Source organism: Bicyclus anynana, chromosome 15, assembly GCF_947172395.1.
Source record: "Bicyclus anynana chromosome 15, ilBicAnyn1.1, whole genome shotgun sequence".
Taxonomy (NCBI): Eukaryota; Metazoa; Arthropoda; class Insecta; order Lepidoptera; family Nymphalidae; genus Bicyclus; species Bicyclus anynana.
The window spans coordinates 10,747,906-10,762,459 of NC_069097.1; the positions used below are offsets into that span (position 1 = coordinate 10,747,906).

The 14,554-nt window shown below is 34.8% G+C and overlaps 1 protein-coding gene across 1 annotated transcript; it reads right to left on the reverse strand.

Moving 5' to 3' along the window:
• Window positions 1-177: 177 nt before the first annotated feature.
• On the reverse strand, window positions 178-8,367 carry LOC112043179 (putative leucine-rich repeat-containing protein DDB_G0290503). Its single transcript, XM_024078483.2, has 7 exons — window positions 8,232-8,367; window positions 7,200-7,418; window positions 6,222-6,348; window positions 2,554-6,022; window positions 2,053-2,318; window positions 1,059-1,263; window positions 178-764 (listed from the first exon to the last, which is right to left on the reverse strand). Exons 2-7 carry the CDS (start codon window positions 7,408-7,410, stop codon window positions 690-692), a joined length of 4,353 nt encoding a protein of 1,450 aa, XP_023934251.1. The 5' UTR covers window positions 7,411-7,418; window positions 8,232-8,367; the 3' UTR covers window positions 178-689.
• Window positions 8,368-14,554: the final 6,187 nt, after the last annotated feature.

Below are 14,554 nucleotides of genomic sequence, written 5' to 3' on the forward strand. Positions count from 1 at the left end.
TGTTTTGCTGTTCCAATCGAAGAATCGATTCTTTTTAGATGTTTTATTACATTTTTTTTTTATTTTTAGGTAATATTAATAGCTGCCCATATTAGGATGTTGGAAATAAAAGCACAAGCTTTAACTTATTGACTTTAGGTAAATCTGCTAGCATAATTACCTAATAAAACATACAAACAAAATGTAATCATTTATTAGTAATTATAATATCAATCATTAATCAATCGTCTACAACAATCCAAAACACTTAAAAATTAAATTAGGGAATTTTAATACAAAGATTTTTATATATGTACACTTGAGTTCATAATTTTTAATACATAATGTGAAGGGTCCATTAATCCGTAGGTATTTGGAATAAGGGCCCGCGCAGACCAGGCATTTTGAGCAACGTCTATATTTATTACCACCGCACAGATATAGTAGCGATTAGAACTCGTTATCTGCATGTTTTTATAATGTTTTGCACACATTACAGAAAACGCGTAACTCAGAAACACAGCTGTTTGTCAACAAACACAAAAACAAAAAACAAGCAAACGTAGGCGAGTTAGGATATGTCATTTAGTTAAATAATGTCATTTGGTTGGTGGAGGAATGAATATTCCCTTTGAAAGTTCGGTATCTCACCAGGAGACCGACCCTACCAAAAAATATATTCCTGTACAAAACGAGTCACTGGACATTGTTTAACTATTGTCTTCTAATATGTCTGCAAACATACTTCTAGGTGCTGGTATCTTGTTTAGAATATCAGGGTTTACCTGAAAAAAAAAAAAATTGGTTGTCTGTAAAGTCGGTTTATCGGTCTTACGTAATGACGCCATAAAAAATTGCACATCATTATGCCAAAAATAATGTAATTTTTTTTCAAGTAAATATTATAATTGAAAAACATATTACTTTAGACATGGAAATTTCGTGAAAATTAAGAACTGCCGGTAAAATTGCGTAACTTGAAATATCGTGTTTAATTAAATAAAGAGGTGTTATAAAGTCATACATGTAAAACATAAAGCAGAAATTAAAACTGGACGTTTTGTCAGCCCAAAACTCACCCTGATCCTTATTTCCCTGGGCATAAAGTCGTGGAAGAAGCAGTAGAAGTCGTAGTGCGTGCTCACGATGCACAGGCGCGCCATCTCGCGCTTGAGGTCGTCGATGGCGGCGGGCGGCGCGACCGGCAGTTTGCGTACGTCCTTAGCAAAGTGATAGAGTTTCTCCACGAGCTTCTCTGCGCGGACTCGAGCGCGATAATCGTATCTGGCGATAAAAATGTATTTTTTAATGTCATTTTTTCATATTAATATCTCAAAAGGAAAACAATGGCATGCTGATAGGATTTGTTTGTTTGTGTAAACCTAATTCACATAGCGGGCGATGGAACGAGCTCTGCTCGGAGTATCTCTGCGTGATCGAATCAGAAATGAGGAGATCCGCAGATGAACCAAAGACGCCGACATAGCTCAACGAGTCGCGAAGATGAAGTGGCAATGGGCGGGGCACATAGTTCGAAGAGCCGATGGACGTTAGGGTCCCAAGTGCTACAATGGCGACTCCACACTACAAAGCCCAGGGTTGGTAGACCCCCCACCAGGTGGACTGACGACATCAAGCGAGTCGCAGGGATTCGCTGGATGCAAGCTGCTCAGTATCGTGATGTTTGGAAGTCCCTACAAAAAGCCTATGTCCTGCAGTGCACGTCCATCGGCTGATATGATGATGATGATGATGATCATGAGACCTAATTAAGTTATGAGATTAAAACGAAATAATGACTCTTTGGATCAGTAGATAGGCAGTGGCTTCGGAGTCCTGGGTCGAGCTATGCAAACATTTCTTTCCAGGAAATTCTATGTAGTAGCCCAAAATTAAAAATATTTTCACCTCTGTGGCTGTGTCTGTATATACTGGTCCGTGGACCAGGGAATCAGAACAGAGAGACGGTGGTTCTAAGCTCCAAACCTGTTCCTATAAAAAGAAAAACCTAACCCTGGTCCTAATGGGTTACAATCACTAGAAAAAATCAGTGTTGTATGCAGAAAAACTTACTTTGGCTCCAGTTTATCTTCCAAATATTTGTACAGTCTCTTAGTAATCCACGCGGCGTTCTTTCCTTGAAACCTCTTAGGGGGTTTATATTTCATATCCTCTAAGATCTCTGGAGGTAACGGCTCACTAAAGAAGGGAGAAGGCTTCGGTTTTGACTTAGCTGGTTTCTTAATAGCTTTCACTACTTTGTTTGTTTTAGGTATTTCGGGAATTTTGAACGGGTTATATTGCCTTGCCATTTTGAGGGAATTCATTACTTGTTCCTGCTGTAAAAGTTAAAAAAATTTTGACAAATAAAAATATATAACTTTTTCAAATCAAAATTGTCATTTAAATGATTATGTACCAAATGTATATTTGTCAGTATTTTTTATAAAACAATTTTAAACAATATAGAAACATTACTCAATTTAAAAGTGTTTTAAGTTAAAATAAATTTTTACTTTACACTCGGTTTAAATGTGTTACATGTGTGTACAATTTCTATCTATTCATACTTACCATTTTACGTCTCCTTTCAGCATTTTCTTGCTTGATTCTATCGAACATTTCTAGGTTTTTCTGCCTTAATTGCATTGACAAGTCATTAGACCCCTCTACAGTTTGATCGAGTTCAGATGCTTCTTGCTCTCTATATGATAAAGCGTCCTCTGATTCATCATCTGATTCTTGTTCCCTGTCTGGCACTGATTCTTCTTCACTTTGTTCTTGTTCTTTATCTGTATCAATATCTTCGCTTTTTTCTAGTTCTATATTTGACACATATTCTTGGCTCTTTTCTTGTTCTTTATCTGAGTCAAGTTCTTCATCTTGATCTTGTTCTCTGTCTGACTCCAATTCAAAGCTTTGCTCTTGTACATTATCAGTTACAACTTCTTCTTCGTCTTGTTCTCTATTTGACTCATATTCTTGACTCTGTTCTTGTTCTTTATCAGAATCAAGTTCTTCATCTTGATCTTGTTCTCTGTCTGACTCCAGTTCATAGCTTTGCTCTTGTTCTTTATCAGTTACAATTTCTTCTTCCTCTTGTTCTCTATTTGACTCATATTCTTGACTCTGTTCTTGTTCCTTATCAGACTCAAGTTCTTCATCTTGATCTTGTTCTCTGTCTGTCTCGAATTCATAGCTTTTCTCTTGTTCCTTATCAGTTATAATTTCTTCTTCTTCCTCTTGTTCTCTATCTGACTCAGATTCTTGACTTTTTTCATGTTCTTTGTCAGACTCAAGTTTTTCATTATGCTCTTGTTCTGTATCTGACTCTAATTCTTTACTCTGTTCTTTATCAGTTTCAATATCTTCCATTACCCCTTGTTCTATATTTGACTCATGCTGTTTACTCTGATCATGATCTTTATCAGACTTTAATTGTTCATTTTCTTGATTTTGTTCTCTATCTGATTCTATTTCGTCACTTTGTTCTTGTTCTTTATTAGATTCCTTTTCAAAGTCGTGCTCTTGTATTCTTTTAGACTCAGACTCTACAGCTTTTTCTGGTTGTTCTCTAACAGATTCGTTTTTTTTGCCTTGTTTCCTATCTGAGTATACTTCTGCAAGCTCTTGATATTTATCTTGCTGTTGTTCTTTATGTGATTTTGATTCTTCACTATTTCCTTGTTGTTTAGCCGGTTGAATTTCTTCATCTTGCTCTTTTTCTCTGTCTGATTCAAATTCTTCATCTTGAACATGATAAGATTCAAAATCAGGATATTCTGTTGAATTCGCAATAGGCCTTCTCATTGTACCCGATGTAATATCGTTCAAATTGTCCTGTAGTCTAGTTTTATTTGTAGATTCATTAAAATTGGTCTGACGTTTGGACTTATTTGATTCAAGATCTGGATTGGTTTGTCGTTTTGCCGATCGTTCCATAACAAGAGCACGCATAGATTTCCTCGGCGTAAAATCTTTTCCGAAAGTTTGCCGTAATGTTTTACGAGTAGTTCTGTGCGAATCCCAACCTGAACCTTCAGCGCTAGAATTTATAGACCCATCTGTTAGTCCTGTACTTTCCCTATAGGAGGCAAAACTCGGTTGTACATCAAGGTCTTTAATAATGGTTTTTGATCTTACTAACGTTTTATTGTGACGTAGACTAGAGAATATTTCTTCTCGATTAATTTTATCGTGTAACACAGCTTCCGGAGATTTAGTATTGCGTTTATTTTTCCTGAATCTTCCAGTAGTGTCGTAAGACACGTTCGGTGATTTATTTGGGTTTTCATTCGTTTGTCCATCTTTATCAATATTGACAGCAACATTTTCATTTTCTTCCTCATTATTTTCAAAATTGTCTGGATTACTATATTCTTGTTTACTTTTATTTTCTTCGAGGTTTTCTTGTGTATATTCTTCTTTTTCGTGATTATCTACTTTATTTTTATTTTCTTCTTCAATTTGATCGTTCATTTCTACGTTTTCGTGTTCAGTGACATCTTGTCTTTGACTATCACGTATTTCCTTATCATTTACATCGGAAAGTTGTTCATCTTCATATACTAAAGTGAAGTTTTCATAATCATCCGGACATTCATTTATAAGTGTTTGTTCATTTTCATTATCATCCAAGTCCATTTCAATAATTTCTTCGACTATAGTTTTATCAGAACCATCCTTTACACATTTTGAAACATTTTCAACAGGAGTTTCACTTTGAGATTTAGTCTGATTTATCATTAGTTTATTGTTATTTTTTGATTGGTTTGAACTCTGAGCAGTTGTGTTAATTAATTGTAACTCTTTAGCTTCTGTGTGAATTACTTTAGAATTTGAATTCCTTGATGTCTGCGCCTGAATTAATTTCTTGGATTTGTTTAAAAGGCTTTCTTCATTTAATGTCTTATTACTTGAAATATCTTCTACAAGTTTTGATTTACTTTTCACAGAGATTTCTTTGGCATTTGAAATGTTGCCATGAACCTGAATATTTTCTTTGGATTTATTTAAAATATTTTGGTCATTCCTTGTTTTATTAGTTGAAATGTCTTGTATATGTTTAGATGTATTTCTGACTGAAGTTTCTTTAAAAGATTTATTATCATTTATCACAAAATTACTGCCAGTTTCTGCTATATTTAGAACTTGAGAAGTTGTGTTAGTAAATTGAAGTTCTTGAACTTTTGTATTAATGGCATCTTTGGCATTTGAATTGTTTGACCTTTGTGCCTGAATAATTTTCTTGGATGTGTGTAAATTTTCATTATTCATTGTTTTATTAGTTGGAATATCTTCTACATGTATTGACATATTTCTTATTGAAGTTTCTTTAGGAGATTCATTAGCATCTGTTACCTTACTGTTTCTTTTAGTTTGAGATTGTCTGTTAACTACAAGTAATTCTTCTGTTATTTCACCAACATCAAACTGATGCTCAACCATTGTTGATGAAGGAAGATGTTCCCATTCATCCATTTCTACATCAGTAATATTAGATGTAGATGAATGGACTGAACTATGAGAAGTCGACCTTCTATGTTGTTTCAATATCTGTGAGTTTTCTATTTTTTTCGGGAATCTGAAAACTTTAGGTTGTATATCTGGGATATCATCTTCACTGTCATTCAAAAGAAAAGCACCAAATGTGTGTTTACGTTTAGCACCAGGTTTGTTACTAAAAAGATTACGTACTTGACCATGTATTTCTTTTGTAGATTTTTCAGGACTTTTACTCATAGTTTTGTTTGCTGATGCACTAAGTAGTGCTGTAGAGAACACAGGTTTTGTTTTCTGTTTTCCCTGATTAAAAAGTTTTTTTGGTATAACATTGATTTCCTGGTCTGTAGTTGTCTGATCAAAGTAACTTTTTTGCGTCTTAACTAAATTTTCTTTATTGTTGATTAGTTTTGTTTTTATCATCTTTTGAGGTTGGTCATCATGATTTCTGAATATTTTATGTTGAGGAATAATTATACTTTGAATAGATTCACCATCACTGCTTTCTGGCATATCTACACTGATATTTTCATTTTCTTGGCTGTAAATAATATGAAAATCATGTTTTATAGAATATTTAAAAGTTAAGATGGGATTCCTGACTGGTTTAAGAGTAGTTACAGTACAATTTTCAACAAAAAGCATTTGAATGGATTTCTCTTTCAATTTTATTTTTCAGAACTACTTAAAACAAGTCTCAGAGAATGTTCCAAGTATGCAACCCGTTCATGTAAACTCACCTTAAGATTTCAAAATCAAATATCTCTGCAATATTTGTATCTTTCACAATTGCTTCATTGTCTCTTTGTTCCATAATCTCAGATAAATTTCTGGAGTTGGCATCTATTTGCTTCCACCAACTTTGGCCTTTAACAAATTGATGAAACAATAAATTAATAATAATAAAGTTTGAACTTTAACCAAGTGATGACCTCATTTGATGTTAACAATTTTATGATAAAATCAGTGAAGCCATGAATATAAAAGAATGTCAAAATTTCCATCAAAATATAAAAAAACAAAAGGTGAAATTGACATAGAAAAATAAAATTTGGAAGGGAGATTCTTTGTGATATCCGAATAGAACAGATTTTGTTGGATTGTTGGATTAAGGAGCTCTAAAGATGGACGAAGTCGCGGGCGTACACTATATATTTTACTGTGCAACTTCACAGTAATAAATTAATTTCTGGACATTTTCAAACTAAACTAACTTTCCTCATGATCGCTTTCAATCTAGCACAAAAAAGAAACTTAAATTTAACAACAGTCAGTAAGTATAAATTTACTAAGAGATTATAAGAGGTCTAATACATAAAAGCAACCTGGAGGAGGTAAAACACATCCCAATTAAGATACTGCTGCTATAACTGGCGGCAACCAGTATTGGAGGGGAAATTTAGTCAGTTGCAAACACAATTTATAAGAAACTGTCAAAGTGATACAGGGACCTCGTGAAGACCTGTAGAGCTGCTAGATCAAGAAAAAGAAGAATCACATGTCTCAAATGGTGAAGGAAAAACATAGTGAGGAAACCTGCATACCTGAAAATTTTCTCAATTCTCTGTGTGTGTAAAGTCTGCCAATAAGCATTGGGACAGCATGGTGGACTATTGGCCTAACCTCTCTCGTTCAGAGAGGAGACTTGAGCTCGGCAGTGAGCCGAATATGGGTTCATAATAATCATATAGTTTCTTAACTGTAAAAGCCACACTTACTGGCAGGTTCATCAATGTGTGTCCCATCATTGAGCATTGATCTTCCCGTTGGCACAGGTGACAATTGGAATGAATCTTGCAGGACTGCTGTAAGGCGCACTGAAGTGTTAGATGCTGCTGAGCTTACACTCCTTGTGCGACGAGACCGTTGACGGCGTGGTGACTTCAGATCCAACGAATGAGCGGGCGATGCCGCCCTTAAACTTGACATCTTACAATCTGTAATGCACATATAGTACATACAACATCCAATATTATCAAGGGGTAAAGTTTATAAGTTATAGCAAAAATAGCAAGCAGCCTTATTAGTTTGTGACATAGGCTATATTTTATCAATGTATTCCCATATGAACAGGAACTACACCAGTGAAAACACGGGGCTTCAGCTAGTTGGTAGTAAAAACACATAAGAGGCACTTCTACATTGACCTGTGTGTGTTAAGTAAACACTGGAAACTGTTATAGGACTGATAATTGACTGCAGTGGGTACCGGCACCTAATGGACATACATACAACAGCCAATTTTGTAGCCAAGCGTGGAAAAGTCCCAAGAATGAGGAAGGACTGATAACAGAACACTGCCCACTAAACAATCACTAGAAATTCTAGGTATGACTAGACTAGACTTCTGTGTGCAGCTTGCCTGAGCAAAATGAGATGCAGATACATGTAATACTTAGATTCAGAAGTGTGTCAGAGCAACACACAGCCTACGCTAGTCCCTTATTAAAGTAGTCGAAAATGAAAATCATGATTTGAACTTCATCCGCCTTCGGCCGCCATAAAAAGCTGGTACTTACATGCATTTAGCATTAACTGTGCAACAATTGTATTGTTTTAGTGGGATGTGTGTACATTGAAATTTCAAACAACATTGGAAACATTAGAACATTCTGAAATTATTTACTTATAGTAAAAATACTTCAGAACCTTTCGTGACGTAGGTTAAAATTGATTAAAGTAGGTATACCTATTGTATTATTGTTTATTTAAACTTTAATAACAATATTCCTATTGTCAGTTGTACTTACCTACTTATTTTTAAATAACTTTTATTTTTTCCTTCAATACAAACAATAACTAGAAACTGGACAAATCAAATTCAAAACAATTTGGAAAACCGTTGAAAGCTGACTAATTTGAAAATCGAAGTTGTCAAAAGTCAATGTCAAATCAAAGACTCCGATCTTTTTTGCCAGGCTTCCATTATGTCTATGGTATGTCGTAGACAGAGAATCTCTGTCTGAATGGTCTAGGAGGGCTACGTTCCACTTGGGAATCATATTAATCAAAACCGCAGTTTTTCCCAGTTTACTTGCTTGGGAACGTTAACTGGAACAAACATAAACTGGAGTAGTTAAGGATCGTTTGGAGCATTAATTTAACCATGATGTAACTAATACAAACTGGTCTGACGTGTAAACTGTAACTTGAGTTACAGTGTTTTGGGTTTATAGCGCTCATTTGACTAATTTTGATGAGCTTTATATCCCAATAAAAAAAAATTTGATTTTTTTTAAATATTTATGGAGATATGAGTATACCAACAAGACTGTAATTCGAAAAAAGTCATAGTTTATAAAAGCATAAAACTGTAATTTGAGTTACAGTATTTTGGCATTACTTTTTTCGCGAAACAAAAGTTACAGTGTTCTCCCTAGCCAATAGTTTTTGAGCCATCAAGTAGAGCATTTTAGCCTGCGGGAGGTTCCTACATTCAGTGGCCGTTTGGCAATGCGTGTGAGTGAACGCTACAGTTAGGTTATAAAAGATATTAGTGCGTCGGGTAATTTACTTTTGCAAAAATGATTACAAAGCAATATACAACATTATAATTATTCCACGATGGCGTCAACATTAAACCATGTTTTGATTGAATAGGAAAATATTAATAACAAAGAATGTTCTGAAGCTAACAGGCCATACGATAAGGAGATACGGTCAAACAGACCAGAGGTTGACAACTACTATAAGAATTCAGAGTTTATTTTCGAATGTCGCTTTGATATAAGTCCTTTAATACCACTAAGCCCTCCCCCAAGCCATACCCCAGGAAAATCAAGCAAGCGATGAAAAAACAACCAGAAAAATTAAACAGCCCCAACAGACTATCAAAATTGGAACATTTAACGAATATCTGTAAAAAAACAGAAAAAATTATAGAACTAACATGCAATATATTTATGTAGGGCTGCACAATCAAAAATACATATTATGCTACAAAGGTGAAACAATCGGCCAGAATGGAGTTGGTTTTTTAATAAAAAAAAGAACTTAGATATTAAATAACAAGCTTTTTAGCACATTCAAATCGAGTTGCGCTACTAAAATTGAAATACGGACAACCAACCAACTGCTTACAATAACACCTACAAATATACGCACAAACTGAAAACTCTGCAAATGAAGAAATCAACTCATTCTACGAAATGCTTCGGATTGCTCAAAGCCAGGCAGAAGAAAACATCGTCGTTATCGGTGATTTTGACGCAAAAGTTGGCCAGGCCAAAATAGAAAACCTTGTGATGGGAATATTCGGACATGGAAAGAGAAACGAAGGAGGAGATATACTCATTGGAACATAGAATGTCAATTATGAACTCTTTAAAGCTCGAGCAAATCGAAAATGGATCTGACTCTCGCCATACGGCAAAGTAAGAAACGAAATCGATTTTATTTTGTCTAATCACCGATCGAAGCTAAGAAACGTAGAGGTGCTATGGCCCTACCAACCTAGAGTACTGGGTTTTAAAATATACGAGCCGGAAATGCAACATGTAGAAGAAGATATCCAATTTTCTTACAACAAACTAGCTGACACTATCATCACCAGCCTCCCACGTAGATATAATAATACAGAACTAAATACTATAGACAGTGAAGCTATGCATATTCTTCTTACAAGACGAACTGAACTTATGAAAACAAAACAAAAATGTAAAGAAATGGCAGAAGAATTGAGACAATTATTTAAAGCTTCAAGAAAATCAATCAATAATGACTACAAACACTAACAAAACAATAGAGAACATAAAATACTACAGAAGCACGAAAAAAGCCTCAAAAAAAAAAGAAGTGACCACACACAAAACCTGGATCCAAAACTTGATACTGAAACTAAAACCAGACAAGATATCATGAACTTCGCTACAGATTTCTACATACACTTAAATAATAATACATCAAACACAATCTCTTGTTCTAGAACCAAAGATTCAATAGGAAGCCCTCCAGACATATTATGTGATGAACCTGTGGTTGAACATGGAAGTTAGCAAATACATTCAAAAACTCAGAACAGATAAAAGCCCTGCTGCCATGTTAGCCCGTCCACTATATGTCTATGAACAATAACACAAAAAATACAGTATTTCAGTTAAACATATTGAAGAGCTACTTATAAAGCCAAGAAACTGTAACTATAAATAGAGTGTTTTGGTTTGACAAGTAAGCTTAATTTGTTAAGCCTTTGCTATGACAATACAAGTTTATAAAGATTATTGCAAATGTATTTACAGGATTGCCCTAAAACTTACATGGCTATATAGGTAACAAAAATATCTTTCGATTGATACCTAATACTACACATTTTATAAGAATAATGTAGCTTAAATCAACCAAAATGCAAAAAAACTTTTAAACGCCGATTTCTCAAAACTGGGTTTTCTGAGATACAGTGTTTTGGGTTTACACGGCAGTGGTGACAAAAAAAGTTTTATTTTGTAACTTTAAAGTCATGTTAAAAATTGTGTATTTTAACAATTTTTTCAACCGCTAAAAACATTGTTGGCGATTTCGTGACGTTTGACTCTTATAACTTAGTATGTATAACATAAATTAAGCCTACACGCATTGGGGTAGTTTTCTATTAAGGGGCCCTGTATCAATATTAGTTGGGGGGCCCAATAGACGAGCGGCAAATTCTGAAACTCTTTAGCAGAATTTTATGTTATTTTTTTTCCGGGAAACAACAGATAAATTGAGATTAATTTTGGATTTATTACTATTTTTTGCTTTCACCCTTAATGTGCCCCTGTAGTCCGGGGCCCCGTGTCATTGTTTCGGCAGATACGGCGGTAGTTACGCCCCTACCAACACGTCAAACTAAAGGTTGTCTGACTTTTTTCTTTCTTCTTCTTGGTCGTTGTCTTCACTACTGAAATAGACATGGCGAATCTAAAATTGTTTCTAAAAAGGTAGCTATATACCTATTCGTTTGTGTGTATGTTTTAAATTAAAAACAACAATTTTAATTAATGTAATGAATAAAAGTAATGAACGCCTGCGATTTCGGCCGCCCTTGGCCCTCTTCAACTCAGCCCTCTCGCGAAATCCGTACTTAACGGATGTTTACTATCTTTAAACTACCTCTCTACCAAATTTCATTTCTAAAAGTATTAGTTATGTAAATGTTAATGTATGTAAAATGTTATAAAGCAAGTAAAGTCAGTTTAAAAACTTGTTTCAAAATGATTGTTTATTTGCCACGTCAGCCATTTGTTAACATAAAATATTTAAGACTGTGCTAACAATAAACAAATGTACCTATTGATAAGATACCTATTTGCAAAAGCGTATAAGATTGTACGTAACGTAAAATATTGTGTGTTAGTTCAATGGTATTTTGCGGCTGACAGATCAATGCGAGGGAAGTTTCTTGTTATTTTCTGATAAAATGTTTAAAAACTGATAACTGTTGTCGGATCTCGAAATTGGACCTACCTACGCGTAGGTACTTAACTGGGGTGTGATCAATGACATTTGTACCTACCTACGGTACATGACTGAAAACCCATCGATCGTAGATCGTGAAAACCTGTCAAATAGTTGCTCCCCGCTTAGCATTGGGAACAACTTTACTTTTACTTTATTTACTCCGAAAATATTCATTTTAGAACACAAATGAATATGCAATTTCGAAAAGGGCACATGTCGTTCTCTACATACGAGTAGGTAGGTACATCTCACAATTATAAAATATTTTATTTAGATTAATTTTAAAACAAATAATATTTAGTAATTTTCGAAGGCTAATTAACACCAAAATGTAAGTTTCTTTTATATATAAAACCGGAAAATAATTAGTTTTATTTTTAATTCCTGGACATTTTAAACTTCAGACATGTGCCCTTTTCGAAATTGCATGTTCAAATGTTCTTGAACATTTTAAATAAATTTTTGTTAAAGAATAACCCTAGAGTTTTGGGAAATACTCCCGAGCACTCGAGGTAGTATAAAAAAAAATTAAAAAAAAAAAATTGAATTTTACTTGGAACCTTTGAACATACGGCATGCTGGGATGCTCAGTGCTCACACCTTAGCATCTAGGCGTAATCATGAAACGTTCCGTCGTTCACTAATAGACCGATTTTCATGCAACTTTGTGAATTGATCAAGTGAGAAGGTACCTGAGTAATAGTACCTACGCTTGAAGCAGAGTGGACATAAGGAAACTGAGACAGGTATTAGAAAAAAAATTCCGCGCAGACAACGTCGTGGGCGTACGCTAGTACTACCTATACATTAGAGGAATCTTTTTTTAACTTGATATATTGTTATGTTTAGTATTTAAATCCTAATAATATAATAGAGTCTTTATACAAATAACTCATTGCAAAAATAAAGGCGACATAGAGGAAATGTTTATTATTTGGGCTCAGAGCTATAATTTACTTTATTTGAGTCTACAACGTCGCATCAGAGAAATAAAACATAGACGTGCAGTACCTAGACAGCTAGACATCGTACTTTCACAGACTAAAGGAAGTAAATAGACGGAAACTCCAAACAAGTTAGCCAGCTTTTATCTTAGATTGCATCATCAATTACAATCAGGTGAGATTTTAGTCAAGGGCTAACTTGTACAGAATTTAAAACAAAACATCCGGGTTTACAACATTGTATGAATGTTGAAATCACAGGTTAAGGGCGTAGAGCTACGGGAGTGCATAGTTGGTCGAGTATCTACTCAATGTGAGCCCTGCAAAGTATTTTTTGATTATGAGCGATGGGTAACCAGGATTAAAAAAGGTAGGGACATGACATTTGCTATCGATCCAACGATAACTTAATCATGTGACCACATGATCAAGTTATCGATGGGATCTGTCAGTGTCATACATTTTTAGTTTTCGAAACGTTAGCGTTTGTAGAAAGTTTGTAGAATTGACGTACCACATGGATACAGGCCCAGTTAACATCTTGTGGGACTTAAGTATGCTTGTTCCGTCAAATATAACATTTACAAAATCGAAACTGTTAATTTTTTGAGTGCAAGAACTTCGTCAGGGAATACGAATTGTACCTAAACCTTGTGGTTTAATGAGTTTCTTCTGCAATCTGTTTCTAAAAGCGATGCTTTTCCACTTCTGGACAAGTGGGTCATCTAATTGGTTGACAGATTATTATTATTAGTTTATCCGTGCTGTTAATGACTTTAAAGCGATTCTACATAAAGGCTTACATTAGATTTTTTTATGTAGAATATTCTTAATCGTTCTTGTTAAATATTACTTATTTATTTATTCATTATAAATTATTAAGCTTGGAAGGAAAATAATGATCGTCTATGTTCCTCATTTTGTCTGAACACACTACATAGTCAGGTCAGGACAGTCGCATTACGTACGGAAATAATTTTATGTGCACTAAAAAACCTTTTAAGGTAGCATTCCTAGCGACGGCGACCGGCGACAACATCTAACTACCTACATCTCAACCCGATCAAACTATCAGCAGATAGTTAGTCTGTAATCTATGGGGCTTACGCGACTGTAGCCTACGGCTGTCGTGCGCGATCTCACTTGGGGTGTGATTCCGCTATTTTATACTCGTCGATGTAATATTCGCCTATGACAAGTTTTATTACAATTTGAACAACGAAATTGCTTTGGAAATGAGCGATGTCACATCGCTGCAACTTTAGAACTTTAGAACTTTGGAAGAGGTAAAAGTTTATTCCACCCATACCTACTTAATGATGGAACGCTAAATCGCTTGGCGGTACGTCTTTCTTGGTACGAGGACGGTAACTAGCCACGACCGTCGACTACCAGCAGGTCAGACTTGGGTTAATTTAGAAAAATAAAATCACCAAGTGACCCGAGCTGGGAATGGAACCCACCTCTCTGTTGAGGATGAATTTTTATCGTCTATCCCATGGTGCGGGGTATCGTTATGGTATTTTTGTGCATTACCTACTTAAGGGATTAAAGTGCTAGCTAGTGCTGTGCGTGACCTGACTCGCATTTAGCTGGTTTTATATGTTATGTTTTTATTTCGCTTAAATATTTTCATTGTGGTGTACATTAGAGAGTAATAAATAAAAAAAAAAACGATCAGACAAACTCTTACA